At 46.9% G+C, this 20682-nt stretch overlaps 3 protein-coding genes across 6 annotated transcripts in view; 1 reads left to right on the forward strand and 2 right to left on the reverse strand.

The window, feature by feature from the left end:
* Positions 1 to 1912: 1912 nt before the first annotated feature.
* On the reverse strand, positions 1913 to 5024 carry PTRHD1 (peptidyl-tRNA hydrolase domain containing 1). The gene is made up of 2 exons (XM_037146738.2): positions 4773 to 5024; positions 1913 to 2257 (listed from the first exon to the last, which is right to left on the reverse strand). Exons 1-2 carry the CDS (start codon positions 5022 to 5024, stop codon positions 2087 to 2089), a joined length of 423 nt encoding a protein of 140 aa, XP_037002633.1. The 3' UTR covers positions 1913 to 2086.
* CENPO (centromere protein O) lies at positions 4980 to 20481 on the forward strand. Of its 3 annotated transcripts, none has more exons than XM_037146737.2 (8): positions 4980 to 5068; positions 5450 to 5555; positions 7012 to 7205; positions 12836 to 12941; positions 13575 to 13834; positions 14782 to 14953; positions 15703 to 15863; positions 17120 to 20481. In XM_037146737.2, the coding sequence occupies exons 2-7, from the start codon at positions 5510 to 5512 to the stop codon at positions 15834 to 15836; spliced, it is 912 nt and encodes a 303-aa protein (XP_037002632.2). In that variant the 5' UTR covers positions 4980 to 5068; positions 5450 to 5509; the 3' UTR covers positions 15837 to 15863; positions 17120 to 20481. The 3 variants fall into 3 exon arrangements, with proteins under 3 accessions (XP_037002632.2, XP_053522906.1, XP_053522907.1); XM_053666931.1 differs by having other exon boundaries at positions 5061 to 5147; XM_053666932.1 differs by lacking the exon at positions 4980 to 5068 and adding an exon at positions 5158 to 5344.
* The window catches only part of ADCY3 (adenylate cyclase 3), a 60387-nt gene continuing 56614 nt past the window's right edge, over positions 16910 to 20682 (reverse strand). Inside the window, exons 19-22 of one of the 2 annotated variants that reach the window (XM_053666929.1) lie at positions 20219 to 20338; positions 19243 to 19366; positions 18468 to 18592; positions 16910 to 17906 (exon numbers count right to left, since the gene is read on the reverse strand). In XM_053666929.1, the coding sequence (XP_053522904.1) occupies positions 17724 to 17906; positions 18468 to 18592; positions 19243 to 19366; positions 20219 to 20338 (552 nt within the window). In that variant the 3' untranslated portion in view covers positions 16910 to 17723. Of the gene's footprint in view, positions 17907 to 18254; positions 18593 to 19242; positions 19367 to 20218; positions 20339 to 20682 lie in introns of those variants that run through there. The other variant, XM_053666928.1, reaches the window with a different exon arrangement.

A 20682-nucleotide genomic window follows, 5' to 3' on the forward strand; every position in this document is an offset into this window, starting at 1 on the left:
TAACTTCAATCTCTTCTTACCCTTCTTCTCACCCATCAACTTGCTGAAGTATCTGAGAAAATTCCCTCTATGGGACTCAGCACCCACCTTTGCGGCCCCTATTCAATTGTCATTCCCTCCTCCCACTCAAGCTTGAAAGAAGAGTCCCCGCCTCTTACCTCTTTTTCAGTTATTGTCTCAATAGCCTCCAGTCTCATTCCCACCCTCAGGTGCTGTTTAAACTGCTTGCACCAAGTTAACCAATGCTTCCCAGTTGCTGAATGTTTTCAGTTCCTATTCACTGAAATTCTATGCTGCACTTGATCCCCTCTCCTCCTTGAAACTCTTCACTTGCCTTCCTGTGGGGGGGGCAGGGGGCGGGGCTGGCTCTGCCCTCAGCACTGTTAATTCTCTATCCACTCTCCTAGTTTCAAGTGACCATCTCTTATGAAGGAAAATCATTGTATGTAGTATCTCACTGGTCTTGGTATCTAGGGGATGTGGGGAGGAAGGTAAACCCATTATTCCCACATACATTTCTGTTATTTTTGTCTTCTCACTAGATTCTTAGCTACCTGAGTAAAACCTTTCATCTTTATATCCTCAGCTCCTGGGATAACCTGTCACAGTAGACATTCAACATATCTGTTGAACAAACTGCCCTTTACAAACTGCTTCACAGATATCCAGGCGATTTCAATCGATGTCTCCAATTTTTTTTTTTAAGATTTTATTTTTAGAGGGGAAGGGAAGGAGAGAAGGAGAGAAATATCAATGTATGGTTGCCTCTCGTGAGTCCCCTGCTGGGAACTGGCCTGCAACCCAGGCACGTGCCCTGACTGGGAATCGAACCGCCATCATGTGGTTCGCAGGCCCGTGCTCAATCCACTGAGCATACCAGCCAGGGCTCCAAATGTTTACAGAAATATTTTAAATGCTACAGTGTTACAGTCATTCAGAGAAGGTAATGATCATTTTGGCTGATAAGACTTGTGAAAGTACAGCACTCCAGCCAGAAACAGTTTCAGTCCAGAGGCAGGGTAGGGAGGGGAGAGTTACAAAGAACTCCCAGACCAGAGACTGGAGGGTGCAGCCGGGGTCTCTGCTGACACAAGTTTGGATAAGGGAATAGAGTATTCGTCTAAAAAGGTAGGTAGGAAAATGAATGTGGAGGGCCTGAAGGTTAAGCTAAGGAGCTCTGATTTCACTCCATGGGCTAATGGGAGCCTATTACCGAACAAGGTGCTCAGTGACTCTACATAAACCGCACGGCAGAACGTTTGCTGGGTTGTACCCAGGACACGCTAGAGGTGAGCGGACCTGTGGGGCACTCCGATGAGCAAAGACAGAGCCTGACACAGGGTGGCAGCACCTGCGACTACAGGAAAATAGATTCAGTACTCGACAAATTTCATCAACTTGAAGAAATGTGTGTATTTTAACATATTTGAAATTAAAATACATCTTAATTGTGTATCTTTAATTGGCAGTACCTTAACACATAAAATAATGGTAAATCTTAGAGTTGATGTCCTAGATTCAACAATAACTGGGTATGAATAAGAAATAAGGAGTTCAAAGGCAAAGTTTTAAACCTGGATTACTGGAAGAACTCTATTAGTCCTAACAAAAATGGAAAGGCATTTCCTTGACCCCTGTATACGAGTCTAACCAAATGTTCTATTTGAGCAATGACCATAATCAATATTGCTGCTCACCTGCTTTCCCTGTGTGGCTCAGTTGCCGAAAGGTGGTGGGTTCGATTCCCAGTCAGGGCACATGGCTCAGTTGAGGATTCAGTCCCTGGTTGGGGCATAAACCCATTGATGTTTCTCTCTCACATGAGTGTGTGTTTCTCTCCCTCTCCCTCCCTTCCCCTCGCTTTAAAATCAATCGGCATGTCCTCGGGTGAGGATTAAAAACAAAGAGGAAGTACTAATTAGTGACAACTTTAATGTGAGCATGTGTTTGACCCTCGAGAAACTGTCCTAACTTAACAGCAGAGTGAGTTGCCACTGAACGGAGTATGTGATGCTTCGGGATGGATGGCGCAGGGTCTGGACCCAGGTGACACTACACGTATCAAAGCAAGTCTCAGCGCCATCAGTCATTTGAACAATCGGAGCTTCTTCAAATACTGGCTCACTTCGTCCTTGGGGTAGGGGCGGAGTGCGAGGCAAGTGGCGATATTCTCTGGCTGCTCCAGCCACAGCACGTGCTCAATGTTCTTGTGTTGCAGGGTCTCAGCCAGCTCCTTTAGGGTGGTCTCGTCTGGGGCCTCCAAGAAGCAGAACACAGAACACAGACTGAGCAGCCCATTTAGGAAGTGTCAACTCCATGAACAAAAAGTGTGCAGGAAGGGGCCTTCCTCTTAACTGGAAGTGGGGGAGCAGCTCTCCCAGAGGAGCCATAGAGCACGGCTCCAAAAGCAACAGCCTCATTGCTCCATGTTCCGTTCTCTCCCTGTAGGACCTTAGGTGAACTGCCCAGCGGCTGGGGAGGGGCTGGGGGCAGAGGAGAAGAAGGGGAGATGCTTACTGTTCCTGTTTATAAAATGGAGATATTTCTCTTCTTTCTTGAGATGCTGTCTGCATTATCGGTAATTTGCATTATGCATTTCCTAGTTCTCTTATGGCTGGTGCCCAAATAGCTAACCTAATATTTCAGCCAGCTCTGACTTTAAGAGTTGACTCCAACTAGAAGGATTTCTGAAATCACGCCACCTCCACCTCCCTCTTACCCTCCTACCCTCCTCCACCTAAACCTAAGATTTTCCTTCTGGGATAGTTCCCACTAGTTAACTCAGGGGAAGGCAAACTATTCTCTAACAAACTTTGGAAATTTTGTCCTCACCACCCTTATCACCCATGCTGAAGCCCATTACAGTCAGTATTAAAACTATCATTCAAAAAGTAAAGCAGTATGTCATGTTGCATAAGGTATCTTTTTCCCTGTGAAGGCATAAATTGCTATAACTCTGGGCTTGTTTTTTCAAATTAGAGGATGTGGGGGTTGAGCAATAACGCTATTGAATCCTTCAGGGAGAGCCGGTCTCCAAGAGAATTTACAGTCTCCCCTCTCTGCCAACTCTCCCTTCTTCAGCACCGCACCAGGCGCCACCATAGCATGAGTCCAAACCCTTGCCCTACCACTCACTGATTGTGGGATCTTTCTCAAGTTATTGACTTAGCTGAGCCTTTGTTTCCCCTTCATAAACCAGAGGTGATAATGCTTCCTAGTAGTAGTGTGGATTCAGTGAAATTAGGCTCAGATTTGTGCCTGGCACACAGTAATCTTGGCATATATTTTTTGGTCTTTGTAGCTACAGCAGCACCTTAATTTAATCAATGGTGACTCCTAAGTCCCTTTCTTGAGTCATGGCTAACAACTAGGAACCACCAGGTGTCTTTTAAACTCAGGGGATTACCTGTGGGCTTCATACATCTCATCTGAGGGGAAAAGAGTAAATATATTATCTACCGGATGGGGAGGGAGAGGGGGGATGTCTGAACCAGGTGACTTCTTGAGGCCCTCTTCCTATAAAAAGAATCTAAATGAAAAGCTGTCTGCTTCTTTTCTGCCTACTTATAGAGTCTGAAGACATTACACTACAAGATCCTGTTTGATGTTTCACTACCCCACAGTAATTTTTGTCTTGCAAGATAATCTGCTTTTGCCACCTGGCCAATAAAGGGATTACTACCCCACCCCTCCACCCCAGGGCTTTGGTTTGGTTATTTATTTAAAAGAAATACATTTTATGAGGGGGGAAAAAAGCTTGAAAATAAAAGCATTTTTTCTCATTATAAAATATGTGCTTAATACAGAAAATAAAAATAGAAGCACTGGGAAATAACCAAAATCCCACCACTTGCAGCTTAATATTCAGATGTATTTCCTTAGTTTTTCTTTCAAAATTTGGATCATGATGTGATGCTCCCTTTAGCATCATATCATGAGCACTTTTCCATCCAACTAAATATGCTCCAGAAGTGATTTACACTAGTTTCACAATCCATTGTAAGGACATAAGTTAACCAATCCCTAGTATTGTAAATTTAGTGATTTCCACAGTTTTTACCATTATAAAGTGCTCCTATGAATAGTCCTTGTACAATGCTCTTTGAATGCACCCGATTACTTTCTTAGCAACATTTCTAGAGCAGAAATTACTAAGGGTAAGGGTAAGGATAAGATCTGTTTGGCCATCTGCAAAGATGACCTTACGGTTATTTCACACTCCTGGTGTTTGGGATGATACGTTCAATTTGCGGTTCACATTTGTTTTCAAATAATTTGGCGTCGTGCCCAGATAAATGCTTCGGTTTGACTTCACCACCAACAAGGAATCCCGTGTCCTTATCCCAGATCGGTTTTGCGGGAATGGGGAGGAACCCCACTCTCCGCGGGGCACTGAAAGGCCGGCCCAGTGCACAGGTAGAAAGGCGGGTTTCGTTCCACCGGCCTCCTCCCACACAGGTATTTACTTAGAGGGACGCAGGTGAGACCAGAGGGGGGCAGAAAGCAGTAAAAACGAACCCAATGTCCACTTGTCACAGTCAGGCACCCCTCAGCCAAGGGAAGAGTCTCTCTGTGCAGTAGTTCAAGTGCCCCCAGAACCGCTTCCAAAATCTAGATGCTAAAGACTCCTCCTCCCCTCCCCGCGGCCCCGCCAATTAAAAAAAAAAAAGTCTTCCCCACTAACGCCCCGAAGCCCGGCCAGCGGACTTAAGACCACACCCACCTCCGCTCCGACGTCCAGAGCTCCCCGCCCCCTAGGTCCAGCGCCTCACCTCAAGCACCACCTTGCGCATGCGCTCCAGCTCCTGGAGATAAGCAACAGTGTGAGGATGATCGCGGTGAGTGTGCAAGGCCGCAGTGGCTGCGTGACAGGCCTGCGCTACCAGTGCGCCCGCTGGCCAGGAGAACGGAGCCTGCGATAGGTCCTTTCGTAACACCAAGTATTGTACCAAGATCTGCGGCTCTGCGCCAGTTGCCGCCATCTTCCTACCCAGCGCTAAGACCCGGCCTATTCCCCGGTGCATGCCGGGATCAGGGAGGAGCCCTGCGCTCGGCCATGTTTTGTATGGTGGGTGCGCAAAGCATGCTGGGTCCGATTGGCTGGGGTTTGAACTCGAGAACCGCGGGAACTTTCGTCCCTGTACTGGGTGAGCGAGAGGAGAGGAGGTCAGGGGAAATCACACGCAGTGAGGGTCGGGACGGTGACCAGGGTGGAAGGCTAAACACCCTTCCACAGCTCCTTCCGTTTGGAAGGCAACTCGGCCGAACCGGTGGGGCCGTGCCTTGGGCAGCACGCAGGCCCGGCCAGGGGGACGTGGACACCGCCCGGGAAAGGGCGGGTTTGGTAAGAGGAGTCCTGGCGGTGCCACTTGGGGTGTTGAGTGAGTTACGTGCCCTACCGTCTGGGCTTGTCTCAATGTCACTTCCTTGCCATTTTTTCTTTTGCCAGCAAGGAAATCTAGGTGCCTGCGCAGCTTCCTAGGAAGGCTCTTGAGAATCCGAGGAGGAGATGGACCCAGCGAATGCTTTAAGTCAGGAGGGCGAGTCCAAAGGAGGTATTCAAATAGTTGTCTTTACCAGCCCTTTACTACTGCTGCTCAAAGGTGCCAGGTCGAAAGACCCCTTTCCTCCTCGAACTGTTGTGCGATCTGTCCTTTTGGGGAGAATAGTGAAGGGAACTAATACCAGCATAGCCCCATTGCGCCTCACAGGTGTTGCGGGTTTTACAAACTGAAGGCAAAACCCTCCACCTGCCAAAAGTTAGGACTCACTTTATTGCCGCGGTCTGGAACTGAACCGGTACCACCTGGAGACGTGCCTGTATTGAACTTAAAGGGCCTGTGAGCTAAGAGCATTAGGGAAAAATTACTTAACATATTTCTAGGCTCCCGCCCCTTTTTAAAGTAATAACTTGAGTGCATAATATGCTCAGTGTTTCTGTTCAGAGCTACAGGTGTCTTTCTCTCTTCCCAGGGTTTTTGGGGGGCCTTTTATGCCCAACTCCTGTGAGAGTGCCAGGCCATGGCTTTGGCAGTTGGTTAGGTCTGGGTTTGAGTGCTAGCTCTGCCAATATACATACTGTGGTCTTGGGCCAGCTGTTTACCTTTCTCTGCTTCAGTTTTTTCACCTGGAAAGGGAGGGGAATTGTGGTGGTGGCTGTGGGAATTAGATAAGCCATGTTTTTCCTGCTTCTCAGTTAAAGCATTGAATACACACCTTATGAATAGGAAATAGTTGATAAATGCTTTTATTCTTCACATGCTATGCAAGTAAATCATGTAGCACAAGTGTGTTACTATGTAGGAAGTGCTCAGCAAACGCTTTATTAAGAGTTGATTAGCCTTATGAAAATATGACCCTTACTGAGCCGACATCCCTCAGGGATGCTGCCAGTTCAGTTCCCGACCACTGCAATAAAGCGAGTTGTGATTTTTTTTTTTACCCCGGTCGGGGTTGTTGCCTTTAGTTTGTTTAAAAAACAAAAACAGAAATGCAACATCTGTGAAACACAGTAGAATGAGATGCACCTATATTGTGCCTTAGTCTGTAGGAAATAGAAATTTACCTCCAAGATTCTGTCCGGTGGTGAGCGTGTTTCCGCTCTAACACCCAGTAATGTTTGTGGACACTACCTTTAGTTCGTGTCCGCATAGTCCTATACTAGTACTTTTTCAGAGCTTCACAGAATTATGCATTAGCACTTCAGGAAAACATGCATTAAAACCAATTCTACATTTTAAAAACATTTCTGAGAGAGTCGGTGAATTTGGTGAGTGCGTGTTTCCTCTGGGTTATCATGGGTAGCCAAGATCAGCTCTATCCAGATAATGTTGTGTTTGACGTTGTCCTGGTTAGGAACCACTTGTACCTCTCAGTTGGCTGAGAGGTTGCTGATCTTTGATTTCTCTTGTCAGCTCTTCGGGTTTTGTAAATTAGGGCCCTGAAATGCTGTCTGTGGCCAGAGTTAGAAATCCTTGGTTTCTTGACAGATTCTCTTTTTACTTTCTTCAGGTGTTCTAGCTCACTTGGAAAGACTAGAAACTAGATCCCGGAAAAAATTTGAAGAGCCACAGGGTGTACAGGCAGTGGAAAGCACTCTGGGAAGAAAGATCCACCTGCTGAGAAGCCTGCGCGATAGGCTGAGGGCTGAAGTGCAGCAGCGTCGGGCCAGGCTGAGGGCTGAGGTGCAGCAGCGTCGGGCCAGGGTGAGTAGAGGGCCGGTTGACGGCAGCTTTGCTGGGGTCTGGAGCAGGTGATCCGGGAATTTGCCGCTTGGCTTGACGGGTTTTACCTGTGATCCTACTGCATCGATTTCAGTCCTTGATCCCTCATCAAACCTGTAGAGTCTCAGCTGACATCAATATTAGCCAACAGTTGTCAGGCATTCCCGACGGCCCAGGCAAGTTCTTCATAATAAATAGTCTCTTCACCTGCCTTCAGACAGGAACCTGTTACCTCGATCTGAGCCTGACTTGAGGCATTGGTACATTTTTTAATCAATTGATTTCAGAGACAGAGCTATAGATTGGTTGTCCCACTTATGTTTTCATTTGTTGATTCTTGTATGTGCCCTGACTGGGGAGCGAACCTACAAACTTGGCACGTTGGGAGGATCTCTAATCAGTTGAGCTACCTGGTCAGGGCGAGCCATTGGTACTTTGTCATTAATGTCAGTTTTCTGTTACCCAGGCTTGAAACTTCACAGTAAACTTGAGGTTTGAGTTTTCTGTCTAGCCCAGGTCTGTCAGGTTTTCCTCTAGACGGTCTCTGTGCTTCCTTCCCCACTCTGTTGTACCAGCTCAAGTACTATCCACATCTCAAGTATCAGTGCTAAGAGGTGAAAGCCTAGGACGTCACCGCCCCTGAATATTTACCAGGTGGTTTGGATGCCAGTCTGCTAGTTGGTTCTCTTCCCGTATGTGCACCTTCCCAGTAAATCCTGCACAGCCAAGAAAATGCTTTCGTAAACCACTGCAGCGGTTTCTTGCTCAAAACCCTTCCGTTAACTATTCCCTGCCTGTGGGATATGGGCCTTTGTTTCCCCCTCCCCCCCCACTGTCTCGCCTCTCTTCCACTCCCCACTTTACTTCTCTCTCCCTTTCCCTCCTCGCCTTCACCCTTTTATTAAAGTAAAATACACGTAAATCTGTATAAAGTGCAGAACCTTTTACAAAGTGCACGCACCTGCACCACACAGATGGAAGTAGGGAATGCCCTCCGTGCCTAGAGGTCATTCTTGCACCTGCCAGTCATTTCCCTCAAGTAGCCAGTCTTTCCATTTCTGTTGTCATACCTTGGTTTTACTTGCTTTTAAACTTCGTATAAATGGTGAAAGTGTAAAACTCTGGTTTCTTTGGCTGAATGTTATGTCTGAGGTTTCATCCGTGTTGTTGACGCAGAGGTCATTCTTCCTTTATTGCTGCATAGTGATACTGTTTTATGAATATTCCACAGTTTGTATACCTGTCGGACTGTTTATGACATTCGGGTTATTGGGGCTGTTTCACTTTGGTGTCAATAAGAATAATGCTGCTGTGAACAGTCGTGTTCCTGCGTTTTTGTGTAAAAATATGCTGTTCTGCCAGATGAATTCAGTAGAATTGCTGGGTCACAGGTATATGGATTGGCTTTAGTAAATAATGCCAAACAGTTTTTGAATGTGATTGCACCAATTTTGTGTTCCCAGCAACGGTGTGTAAGAGTTCCATTGTTTTATTACATCTCTTTCTATACCTGATACCGTCGGTTTAAAAAATCTAACATTCCAGCGGGAGTGTAACAGCATCTCATTGTGGATTAATTCACGTTTGCCTGGTAAGGGATGATGTTAATAACTTACCCATTTCAGACACTGCAGAGTCCTGTGTTATAAAGCATGCTTTTCAAGGCTTTGCAAACGTTTCATTGGGTTGTCCATCTCTCGTTATTAAAGTGTAGAGTTCTTCACATACTTTGGATGAGAGTTCTCTGTTGGGTGTAGGTGTTACAGATCTCCCACACCGTGGCTTGCCCTTTCCCTCTCGGGTGGCGTCTTGTGAAAACAGTCTTCATTTTAATAAGGTTTGATTTAGGAATCTAGTTTTATGCTTACTATTCTTGTTTCCTTTAATGAATTTTTGCCTAACTTAAAGATCGTGAAGATATTTTGTATCATTTCTAAAAACTTTTTAGAACAATACTCCATCTGGAGTAGATTGCACGTATGGAGTGAGAGGGAGGGTTTTGCGTGTTGGGTACCGGGTGGTGCACGTGTCAGGTACACCCAGTGCATTCGTGGTGGAGTTTAAGTGTTTCATGTCCTCGCCGACTCGCTCGTCTGCAGTCATAAACCGCTTAAAACGGGACATGTTCTGAGAAATGCCTCGTTAGGTGATTTCATCGTTGTGGCAGCATGGCAGAGGACACCACACAAACCTGGGTGGTGTCGCCCACCACACACCCGGGCTCCGTGGTGCAGCTTACTGTACAGCACATCACTGCACTGAATGCTGTAGGCACTTGTCACACAGTGGTATTTGTGTATTTAAATGTATCTAAACACAGAAAAGATACAGTAAAAATACAGTATAAAAGATAAAAAGTGGTGTACCTGTATATAGTGCTTGACCGTGAATGGAGCTTGCAGGCCTGGAAGTTGCTCTGGGTGAGTCCGTGGTGAGGGAGTAAAAGCCGGGGACGTTACTGTATTCTACTGTAGACTTCTGAAACACTACACTTAGCCTACGCTAAATTTATAAAACAACATGAGATTAAATCAAACACAAGAGGAAATGGTGCAGTTAAGAGACGTGGTATGTCATGTATCCATCCAGTGGAATATGACTGGGCAATAAGAAGAATGAAGTATTGATACATGCTCTAACATGGTTAGCCTTGAAAACAGTAAGTCCAAGAAGCCGGTCACAAAGGACCACATGTCGTGTGATTCCTTTTACATGAAATGCCCAGTCTAAGCAAATCTGAAGAAGTAGAACGCAGATGAGTGGTTACATAGGGCTGAGGTTTGGGGAATGACCAGGGGTGTGGAGATTCTTTTCATATAATGAAAATGTTCAAAAATTTGATAGCGGTGGTGGATACACAACTCCGGATGTACTAAAAGGTACCGAATTGTATACTTTAAAATGGTAAATTATATGGAATGTGAGTCATATATATCAAAGTTGCAAAAAGTGTTTTAAAAAGAGATAACAGTGAACTCAGGATGTGTGGCGTTGCTGTCGGGGCTAACAGCTGCTATTCTACAGCAGTTTTTTTTAATAAGTAGAAACTGTACTTTCTAAAATAATGGTGGAAATTGTAGGTAGTTAGTGCACAAACCAGCAACTGTCCTTTACTCTCATCACGGATTACAGACGTGCATGATTTTATGTGCTATACTTTTCTGTAATGGAAACAGCTTTGTTGGCAGCAGTCCCCCCACAAACACGGGCGTGGCGTACTGCACGCCGACACTATGATAGCTGTGATGTCACCAGGCAGTGGGAAGTCTTCGGTGGCTCCATTCTGACCTTCCGAGGCCATCGCCCTGCGTGTTGGCTGTCACTGGCTGGGACATCACCGTGTGGTGCGCGACCGCTTGTTTCACCAGTTACTGGGATGCGTGTGTCAGGCTCGTGCATGGTTTCCCTTTGGTTGTGTCTGTGCCGCACTCTGGGTGCGAACAAATTTTATTATGTCTTCTTGGCTGAGTAAACCTTTCGTAATTATGAAATGTTCCTTTTTATTTTAGTTAAACTTTTTGTGTCAAAGCCAACTCTGTCAAATATTAGTATAACTACGACAGCTCTTTTTGTTTAGAGTTTGCGTGGTAAACTTTTTTCTTTCCACTTAAGGTGTACTTCCTCTTGCAAGTAGCATACAGTTAGGTATTTTAAATCCAGCCTGACAGTCTGTCTTTTAGTTGGAGTATTTAGTCTGTGCACTTTTAATGTGATTACTGATACATTGTATCTCAGTCTACCCTGTCACTGTCATGTCTTACTCTGTTTCTCTTTTCTCCTGTCTTGTCATCGTTTGGATTGGTCCTTTTATTTCTTTATTATGCTACTCCCCCATTACCTTATTAAATATACATTCTTGCCTTATTCTTGCAGTGGTTATCCTAGAGAAAACATGAACTTTTTTTCTTACTCGAGCGTACTTCCAGTTATTCCAGTATTATCCAGAAAGTACTTTTACAACTTTCTGGACAATACAAAACCTTCTAACACTTTGACTTTTCTCTCATACACACACCTACCACACTAGTATTGTCATATGTTTAATTCTGCAGCTGCTGCAACTCTTGGCGACAGCTTCGGTGTTTGCACTGGCTCTGGGTGTACACATAGTTGCCCTTTTCAGTGCTTTTTATTACGTCCTGCACTTCCAGATTTCCGTCTGGGATTGTCTTCCCTCAGCGTAAGTAGCTTGTTTGGTACTTCTTTTATTGTAAGCCTGCTGGCAATAAATTCTGTTTTTGTTTGTTTGAAAACACCCTTATTGTCCTGTCCTTACGTTTTCCAGTTTTTGAAGAATATTTTTTGCTAGGTAATAGTTACAGATTGGAAGTTATTTTCTTTCATACTTTAGATACAGCATTCCATTGTCTCTACCTCTGTAGCTCCTGTCAGGTATGTTATTGTTTGAATATGTGTCTTTTTCCTCTGTTTTTAAGCTTCTGTCTGTTTCTGGGTTTTAGCAATTTTATATCATAATGGGGCTAGGAATGGCTTTCTTTCTTCAGCCTACTTAGTGTTTGTAGAGCTTCTTAAATTACTTGCTTCATGTTTTTCATTTACTTTGGAAAACTTGGCCAGTATGCTTTCAAATAATGCATTTTCATCGTCCTCTTCCTCTGTCTGGGGCTCTTCGTGTGGAGTTGCTCGTGTGTAGGGAGGGATGGGCGGGGAGTTGCTGTGACCTGTGCCTTCACTAATTTCTGTCTCTGGGATTTAATCTGGATATGAAAATATATCAGTATGTAATTTCTGTTTTAGTACTATATTTTTTTGGTTCTAGGGCTTCCATCTGACTCATTTTTATAGATTCTTCAGTATCGATTCTGACTTTTGGTATCATTTCATGTATTTTCACCTGCCTGGTAACTCAGAGGGTTGAATCCCCTTAGATCTTTTTCTTTTGTCTTTTTCCTTGGTTTTCAGTCATCTGTTTTTCTTTCTTTATGTACCTGGTAAAAAAAATATTTTTATTCAATGATAAGTATTGTATATTAAAAAAAATAGGGATTCTGTATTGTGATCTCTTCCTCCAGAGGGAACTTCAGGTTTTGGGGAAATCGCCTGAACCCAGTGAGGTGGTCTCGTTTTGGTTCGCCCTTGCTCCGGGGGTGCTGTCCTTTCCTTTAGGGCCCTCAGCTGAAAACGTTTGGCTGTGTCCTGGGGACAGGTCCAGCTGTCTGCTTGCTGGTATGGTTGCTTACTGGCACGGACGGTTCTCAGAGGCAGAGTTGGTCTGAGACCACCCGCTGGGCCGTGGCTCCAAGGGCCACGTCTTCGGGTCAGTCTTCTCCTCCTGGCGCGACCCCACCCAAACCAGCTTTCTAGCCTTGCCCTTCACAGCGGCGTCACTCACCCTGCGCTCAGACTAGACTTGGATCACACCCCTTTCGCCTCTCACAGCACTCGGGTCAGCACAGCTTCTGCTTCTGCTTCCTAGCACCGTGACCTGCGAGATTCCTCCCAGACTGTGGCTTTGCAGCAGCTGTGGACCGCTGTCGCCCTTCCACACTCGTTCGGGATGCTCTGCATCCGCTTACCCAGGCTGCGGGCACGGGCGGAGACGGCGCATCACGCCCCTCTGGACCCACCTTGACTTCCTGTCTGTCTCGCAGGTGGAAGGCAGTGGAGAACCTGACCAGACACTGCAGGTCAGCGAGCAAGTTTTGGAAAGAAAACGGGAAGACATTAAAGCCATTCTGCAAGCGTATCGTTTCACAGGTATACTGTTTCCCTGACCTGTTTCAGCCTGGGTTTCCGGTCTCTACTGAGTGAGTTTGGTAGACAAATTACTAGTCCTGGACTTATTTCTCCACCATTGGTTTTGCCCCTGCAGTGTACATGCTGTTTGTGGGCATCTTTACCTACAGTATTGGCCTCTTCATGCAACAGATTGATGGGTAGCTGGTTTAGACTATTCTTTTTCGCTATTCAACGTGTGCCGGATCCTGTACTACAACTTTCTTTACTGCTGGCTTGCTTTATGCCACTGGTCAGGTAGTTTTGAATACCTTAATTCTCTGTTTCACCATTAAAATGGGGATTTATTCTCCCTGTTATCTATGCTACGAGAGGATTGTGGGAAGAACTGGGGTCTACCATGAATTATTTGACACTCAGAAAAAAAGAGTAGGTACGTTGAAAATTCCAAAATCTTTTCCTCAGTAATTTGATATTTAGATATTCTTTCTTTTCCACCATTCCATGGCTTTAACAACTCAAACTCAAAGTGAGCTAGTGTTGAAAGACTGATACGCATTTGCTCTAGTGCCTCCTTGATGTACTAGGCAGCACTGCAGTGCCTGGGACGCGCGATGTTGCCTGACATGCTGAGGGCCGTCTGGTCTGTCTCAGGGCTCAGTGGGAAACTGACGAGCCAGGGCGTCTGCGTTTGCATCCAGACTGCTTTTGAGGGGAACCTGCTGGATTCCTACTTCGTGGACCTTGTCATCCAGAAACCACTTCGGATACATCACCATTCAATTCCAGCCTTCATCCCCCTGGAGGAGATATCTGCAAAATACTTACAGACTAATATTCAGCACTTCCTGTTCAGTCTCTGCGAACACCTGAATGCTTACTCGGGGAGGAAGTACCAGGCAGATCGACTTCAGGTGCCTGTCTGGGACCTTACATAGCCTTTGATGAGCCTAGGGTAGGCTTAAAAGGGAAACGGGAGGCCGGGGGAGGTCGAGTTTTCTTTTGTATTTTATAATGTCTCATAACTGGGTCAGAGGTCTGTTCGTTATCCTTCTAATACTTACTGTGTACAAGCTGTATTTCCACTCTTTTCTTTCCCTATTGAAACTGTAGATGACACTGAAGCAAGAATACTGGTTAAGGGATTATTCACCCCCCAGTGGTGGACCTCAGGATTTTATGTTTGACCCCTTCTTCCCATCACAAAGTGGTAGAGTATAGTTGCTACACTTCTCAGTTGGAATCGATAGAAAACCTATTGTGTACCAAGTGCCTTGCTAAACTAGGGTATAGATGCAAAGCAGAATAATCTGAAATATCACAGAGGAATACTACGCAGCTTTGCCTAAATTCTACCCTACCTTCTACCCTACCCTGCAACAACTAGGGTTGCAGTTGAGGTAGTGTTGAAGGCAGGTGGAGGGGAGACAGTAATGAATGCAATGAGCAATAATTGACTCTTACAAGCTTAGAGTTTCCCCCTCTAGACATTTGCAATGGCGCTGTAGCTCCTGGTTGTCATTTAGATAAATTGATATGTGTGTGCAGAAACAGAGCAACTCAGCCGTGTATGTGAAGTCATCGAAATTCGTGGCAGAAACAGTATTTGCCCTGCATCCCCAAACCCGGGCCGTGTACTTACTTAGTGCTTCCCATGGGTAGGCGGTGCTGACTCTTAGTTACCTTACAGATCTCTATCACTAGTTCTCTTTTCGGGCCTTTCTCTGTTCTTTCTCTGGAATTTAACTAACAATTAATGGGGCCCTATTTTTGTGGACAGTGTTGGAAGTGCCACAGCCACTCCCTGCTTTTGGAGCCATAATTCTGTGCCCGTGTCTGTTTTGATCCCCACCTCCATTAGAGTGACTTCGCAGCCTTTCTGGCAGGACCTTTGCAGAGAAACTCACTGTGCAATCTACTGTCATTTACTTACAAAGCGGAGCCGAGGGGCCAGGCCTTCCCGTTCTGTGCCAGACTGCTCTACAAGGACCTCACAGTAACCCTCCCGACTGATGTCACCGTTACTTATCAAGGTAAGGAAGGGGAGGGATGCCACAGTGGAGAAGGTAATGTAGTGGGCTCTGGGTCACTCGGGTTGAGTGAAACAGGGTGAAATAGGTACAGTGCATCCGTTGTACCTTTTGGGATACTTTCTTCTTTTTTACGTATGATAAACACAAAAATACAAAGTAAAATACCATTTTCTCTGTTTCTACCAGTTTTCTCTCTTCTCTGTAAATAGTAAACAATCATCATAGTTTTCCCTCTTTTGGTCCTTCCAACCCAGCCAGTGTTCTTTCAGCTCCTAATTTGTTTTCGTTGGAGACCGCTCTTGAAGAGACAGCTAATGAGGCTGAGTCACAGGTCGCCGTGGTGAAGAGCCAGAAGGCTCATTTCACTCCAAAGCCAAAATGGACGTGGCAAGTGGGTGTACACCGAGTGCTCTAGAGATGCCTCTCAGTGGAAACTTTTCCGAGCTGGCTGAGACTTTTCTGTGACCTGTTTCAGTGAAGTATACCATAGTAGTGTGACATGGGTAATCATGAAAAGTAGCATAAAATGTTGTTAGGAGGCAGGAATTTTGAAGCTGCTACAGGTTTTATACCATAGTTTTTTATTTCTCTGAGCAGTCTGTTCTAAGTTCCAGGTCTCAAAATTGGTCTAGTAAGGGCCAGCCTCTTGGCTCCAGACCAAAAAAAGTTACCTGAGTCCAGAATATCAGTGATCCAGGTTCTGACTTTCCCAATTGCACTAGGCGAGATTGACAGTCTTTCTTTTTTAGGGATGGACTCCTCCCCCTCGTGGGAGGAACAGCGAGCCAGCCATGAACACCTACTCTGTACTAAGCCCCTACATCAAGTGTTTGCTTTGTTTGCAAGAAGAGAAGAAAGGTTGGATTTGAGTGTGGTCTACTAGGTTTTTTTCATTAAGAACACATCAAAGGTGAGTAAACAACCACTGAAGGGCTGACTCCTTGCCTGGGGACATCCTTGTAATGAACACAGACACCCCCCTCATCAGGACAATGAAGTCCTCAGGCAAGTCTGAGGTCACAGAAATTGGCATTTGACAGTTCTCCCTCCTGGTGGCTTGCTAAATGCTCAGGATCATCTGTTCTTGGAGATGGTGACTTAACCATACGTTTTAGCTAAAAATCAGACTGGGTTGTAGGGCAGCAGAAGTCATTTGTGAGAGGGCTATGTACCATTCAACTAAAAAGTACTTCTGCCTTTTATAAAAGCTTAACTCCACCTCATTTTCCTATTGAGACATTTGAAAACAAAGTTTTTAGCATGCTTAGTTCATATGAGATGAATTAAATAGTTAAGAAGGGAAGTGTGTTTGGAGCAGTATATTGTAGACCCTGCCTTTGAAGACTGGTGTGGAGAAAGCACTGTGGATAAAATAATCAGGGTTCTTTGTCTCTCATATTTTGTTTCCTGAAACATCTCAGTAGAGAGCTGGCAGTTTTAAGTCAGCTATAAAAAAGCACGGTCAGAAGTCTGCTCCTAACTCAGTCATTGCATGGAGAAGCGGGCCTTCCCTCCTTGGTCTCTTGCAGCTGTAGGCCAAGGATCTGCTGGCCCTTTCCTCGGCTGAGGGGAGATGTGTGGGCTCAACCCAGACCTGTCTGGCTGGCCAGGTCATGCCATTTCAGTTCCTGTCCCCCTTTTGCCAGTCACAAGTAGGAGTCATGACTGCCCAAGACACAGAGTTGTATTCAGGCTTCACTCTCTAAAATGGCCACTTTCTACACCTGGTGACCAGGAAGTAACCTTGGAAGTGTGGGAGCTCCAGCTAACTCTGGGGGGAGCACAGGGGAATGGTAAAGCCAGCTAGGACCACCATTTAGAAGAAAGCAGCTGGAGAATGAACAAGAGGTCTTGGTTCAGGCTCCTGTGTCTTCCTGGCACATGGCCAGGACCAGTGGTGAGTCAGCAGGCGCTTCTCAGAGGAGGGGGAGTAACAGGGTTCCCACAATGACCACATTCAAGTTGAAGAAAGCTTTTAATAAAAGTCTTGGTCTTTATCAATACCTGTAAATTCTCTTTTAAGCGGTAGCAAAGGCAAATGCAGCAAGAGCTCAAAGGCAAGGCAGTATTGGAAAGTGTTTTAACAGAAAGTTACAAATATAAATGTAGAAGATCTGTTGATATGTTTTTCTCTCAAATAAATTCCCTTTCCCTCCCTCCCGCCAGGTAAAAGGAAGTATTGCACTTTCTGCTCTTGTGACTAAGGTGACAGGGGTTCCAGGCCCCTTCAAGATTGTCGGAACACGGACCCTGTCACCTCACCTGGACCATCTGGAGACAAGCTGGTCTCCAGCCTGCGCTCACTTCAGAATAAAAAGCACTGCTTTCAAGTTACAACTGGCAGCTGACGTTCGCCAGCGCAGCAGTCCCACCTGCCAAGCCCTCATCTTAAGCTGAGCCTCCCCGTCCACGCCCCCAGCGGCAAAGGCAAGTTGGCCCACTCTGGTACTCTGCTGCTCACAGTGGCCATGGCCTCGGTGGGAAAGGAGGGCTGGTCAGAACCAGGGCCCTGGAATCCTCGCACCGGCACTGCGCCTGAGACCCTCGTGCTCTCGGGAGGCCGAAGACTCGCCGAGGGTGGTGTGGCTGCCCTCAGAGCCCGCGGGTCCTGAGCAAAAGGCTGGAGGACATTTTAAATCTAATGTCTACATGAGTGTGCATGTCAACAGTTTGGGAATGTTGGGACTTGGTAGTTTGTCCTTCTCCAAGGCCCTTGATTCCAAAACATACATTCCCTTCCCATTTGGACCACTGTGGGGCAAGGTGCTGTTCAGGGGTTGTCCACCACCTGGTGGGGGAGAGTCACAGAGGAGCCGTTCGGGAGCGCGGCTGCCTTGTCGCGCCCCTTCAAGAAGAAGGTGAGCAGCTCCCCCTTCCCCTTCACAAAGATGGGCCCTCGCCTCACAAAGCGGAAGCCGTACTCTCGAAGGATGGCTTGTGTTTCTTCCACCACCTACAGAGGGAGAACACAGTACAAAAGCTTGGGGTCAGAGCAACCCTGGACCGAGGCTGCCCAGATGGCACCCATGCGCAGTACCACCCTTCCTGTAGCACCCTCCTCCCGACCTCCCAGGGAGCAGCAGAACCCAGGGTGCTTTTCTGGGACCCTCCCCCCAAAGTAGTCATTCTGAAGGGCGAGCAGTGGACTCTGCAGCAGCAGCACCGTTGGAAACTCCTATTCCCTGCCTATGCCCTTCCGTGGGGCTTTCCTGCCGGGCCCATCCGCCACGGGCAGGGTGGCTACAGTGGGAGCTGCTGCAGGCACAAGGCACCAGAAAAGCTCAGACCGGGAAGCAGGGTATTAGCACACAGAACTGACGTCACGATTTGCAAACAGGATCGAGGTTTTTCTTCTCCCTTCTGCATTTGGCCATGGAGGCACCTTTCCCACTCTTGCCCTTCGCCTCATGGCACTGCCACACTCTTTAAGGAGGACACGGTGTGTGGCAGAACGCACACTGCTTGCATTTTGTTCCCAGCTCCTGTGTCCGAGCACAGCTGTCGTGGCACAGACCTGAATGTTGCCCATGACCCCTGTGGACTCCATCCTGCTGGCTACGTTGACTGTGTTGCCCCAGATGTCATAGTGTGGTTTCCGGGCTCCAATGACTCCAGCCAGGACCCCTCCTTTGTTCATGCCTAGGGCAGATGTGTGAAGGTCAGTGCAGCCGCGCACCAGCCTGCACCTACAGAGGAAGCTCCCAGCCCCTCAGACTGTGTCACCCCATCCCTACCATAAGTCTGATTACGTAACATGTTCGTCATTAAGCCTGTCTCTCTAAGGTACTGGAGGGCAGAATTCAGATCTATTTACCCTGCCTTCATGTGCTCAGCAAATTGTCAGCTACACCCAACATACTGATTAGCTTAGCACAGAAGTTGCCAGTTCCTAACACAGATCTGGTACTTTGTCTCCTGTAACCTCATCAGAAATTAGGAACCTCCCCTCTACCTCTGCCAATTCCCAGTAGTAAGTAGCAGGTGACTGATTCCTAAGAGGCTGGGAAGAGGTGAGCAAAGCCCTCAGTGGGTGTAGATTTCCTAGGTAGACAGCACACTTCCCAGCCAGACTCAGGAGGAAGCTATCATTGGAGACACTGGGGCAGGCACAGCTGACCATAATTCTGTCAGCCAGCTTTTCAGTCTGCTCACCTAGAACAGCGTGGACCAAAGATCCTTAAGGTGCCTTCCAGCTCTATGAGCACATGACCCTCACCAACCTAAATGCCTCCAGGCCACTCCCTCCTGCTGACTCTGTACCCCCTGTATCAATGCAGTCAGAGCCTCACCTATGCGCAGCATGAAGTTGTTGAAGGACTGGTTGTTGATGTTGGTGAGTGTGTCCTTCATGGCCAGTGCAAAGTCAGCCAGGTCAGCCAGGTGCTGCCAGCGCTCCTTGTCTGACTTCTCCTCCTGTGCCAGAGAGCAGCCACGAAGGCATCAGGGGCCAGTCTGGGCCCACAACCATAGCAGCCTCCTTACCTTTCCTGAACGGTCTGCAGGGCAGTCGCTTCACTTGGTGGTTAGGGCCTATTCTTTACTTTTTCCACAAAGGAGTCTGCGCCCTCTTAACACCCACTCATCACTGTGACAGAGACTGGGCAGTGGTGGTGGGGAGGACAAATCCTACCCAGCTCTTCCGCCTCCTGTGTGTCTGTCTGCTCAGGAGCCATGTCTCATCATCTTGTCTGAACCTGGTCTTGAAACTTGGGACAGTTGTCCTTTGTTTTGATTCCTCAACTAGATTGTAAGCCCTGAGAGTTAGGCATGTCTCTTTGACCTCATCCATAAAAAGGAGACGGCAGTTGTAAGATAAAGCAGGGTGATGAGGTTTTAAGAACAGCCCTTGAGACCAGGGCCCCCACAGGTCATTTCTTCTCCCTCTGGTAGGTACACAGAGCTCACTTCACGAGTCTGACTTAACAAAACCACATCCCCAGTCCGGATGTGTTCACTGCAGCACAGTTGTGTAGATGGTCCTGCTGCCCTGTCCTCAGGAAAGTACCGAAGGGAGCGTGGCCGCACTCCCATGGCACCGTGTGCCAGGCCGAGGAACAGCAGCGGCTGCAGTGTGTACACTGTCTTAGGGACCCGACACTGCTCGGTCCCAGTGGTGTCTGTACTAGTGCAAAGTGCCTCTGTGCAGCAGTGCTTAACGTTAGCTACTCCCGTAAGTTCTGGTTCCCCGTGTGCTTGGCCTGGGCTGCCTCTCGCCTCAAGAGGCAGAGCCCCATCTGCTCTCTGGCCACTGAGCTGGTTGAGTACCTTGTTGGAGCTGGTGAAGCCGTTGGTGTTGACATCTGGGGTGACTCCTGAAGCTGCCATATAGGTACTGCCGATGGTTTTAATCTTGGTGATGATCCGGAATTTGGGATTGTCTAGAAGCTAAAGCCAGTATTAAGAAAAACTGTCAGCAATTGAGATGAATAAGCCAACTACATGACAGATTTGTCTGTTTACAATGACCTGCAAAATATCTGAGATGCTTTCATATAAAAGCTTTACTCTGCCATTTATCTGCCACATGACCTTGAGCAGTGTTCCTGAGCCTCAGTTTTTCTACAACCATAACATCGGGGTAAAACTGCCAGTCTCCTAGGGTGGTGGTTGAACATGTAGGTAAAAGCATTTCCTTTGATGTACAAGTAACTCAGCATTTAATGAATCTGAACTTGGAGGTAGGGGGAATCAGAGGGACCCTGGACCTTGTTTTGGCCACCCTTCATCCT

This window comes from Artibeus jamaicensis, unplaced genomic scaffold, assembly GCF_021234435.1.
Source record: "Artibeus jamaicensis isolate MK-2021 breed Jamaican fruit bat unplaced genomic scaffold, CSHL_Jam_final contig_465, whole genome shotgun sequence".
NCBI lineage: Eukaryota > Metazoa > Chordata > Mammalia > Chiroptera > Phyllostomidae > Artibeus > Artibeus jamaicensis.

Bases quoted from the DNA above. Each gene is read 5' to 3' on its own strand.
- PTRHD1 (XM_037146738.2), bottom strand. From the start codon at position 5,024: ATGCACCGGGGAATAGGCCGGGTCTTAGCGCTGGGTAGGAAGATGGCG. The intron at 2,258-4,772 runs GTGAGGCGCTGG...TGCTTCTTGGAG, and splicing joins TGCGCAAGGTGGTGCTTGAG to GCCCCAGACGAGACCACCCT.
- CENPO (XM_037146737.2), top strand. From the start codon at position 5,510: ATGGACCCAGCGAATGCTTTAAGTCAGGAGGGCGAGTCCAAAGGAG. The intron at 5,556-7,011 runs GTATTCAAATAG...TACTTTCTTCAG, and splicing joins GGAGGGCGAGTCCAAAGGAG to GTGTTCTAGCTCACTTGGAA. The intron at 12,942-13,574 runs GTATACTGTTTC...GGTCTGTCTCAG, and splicing joins GCAAGCGTATCGTTTCACAG to GGCTCAGTGGGAAACTGACG.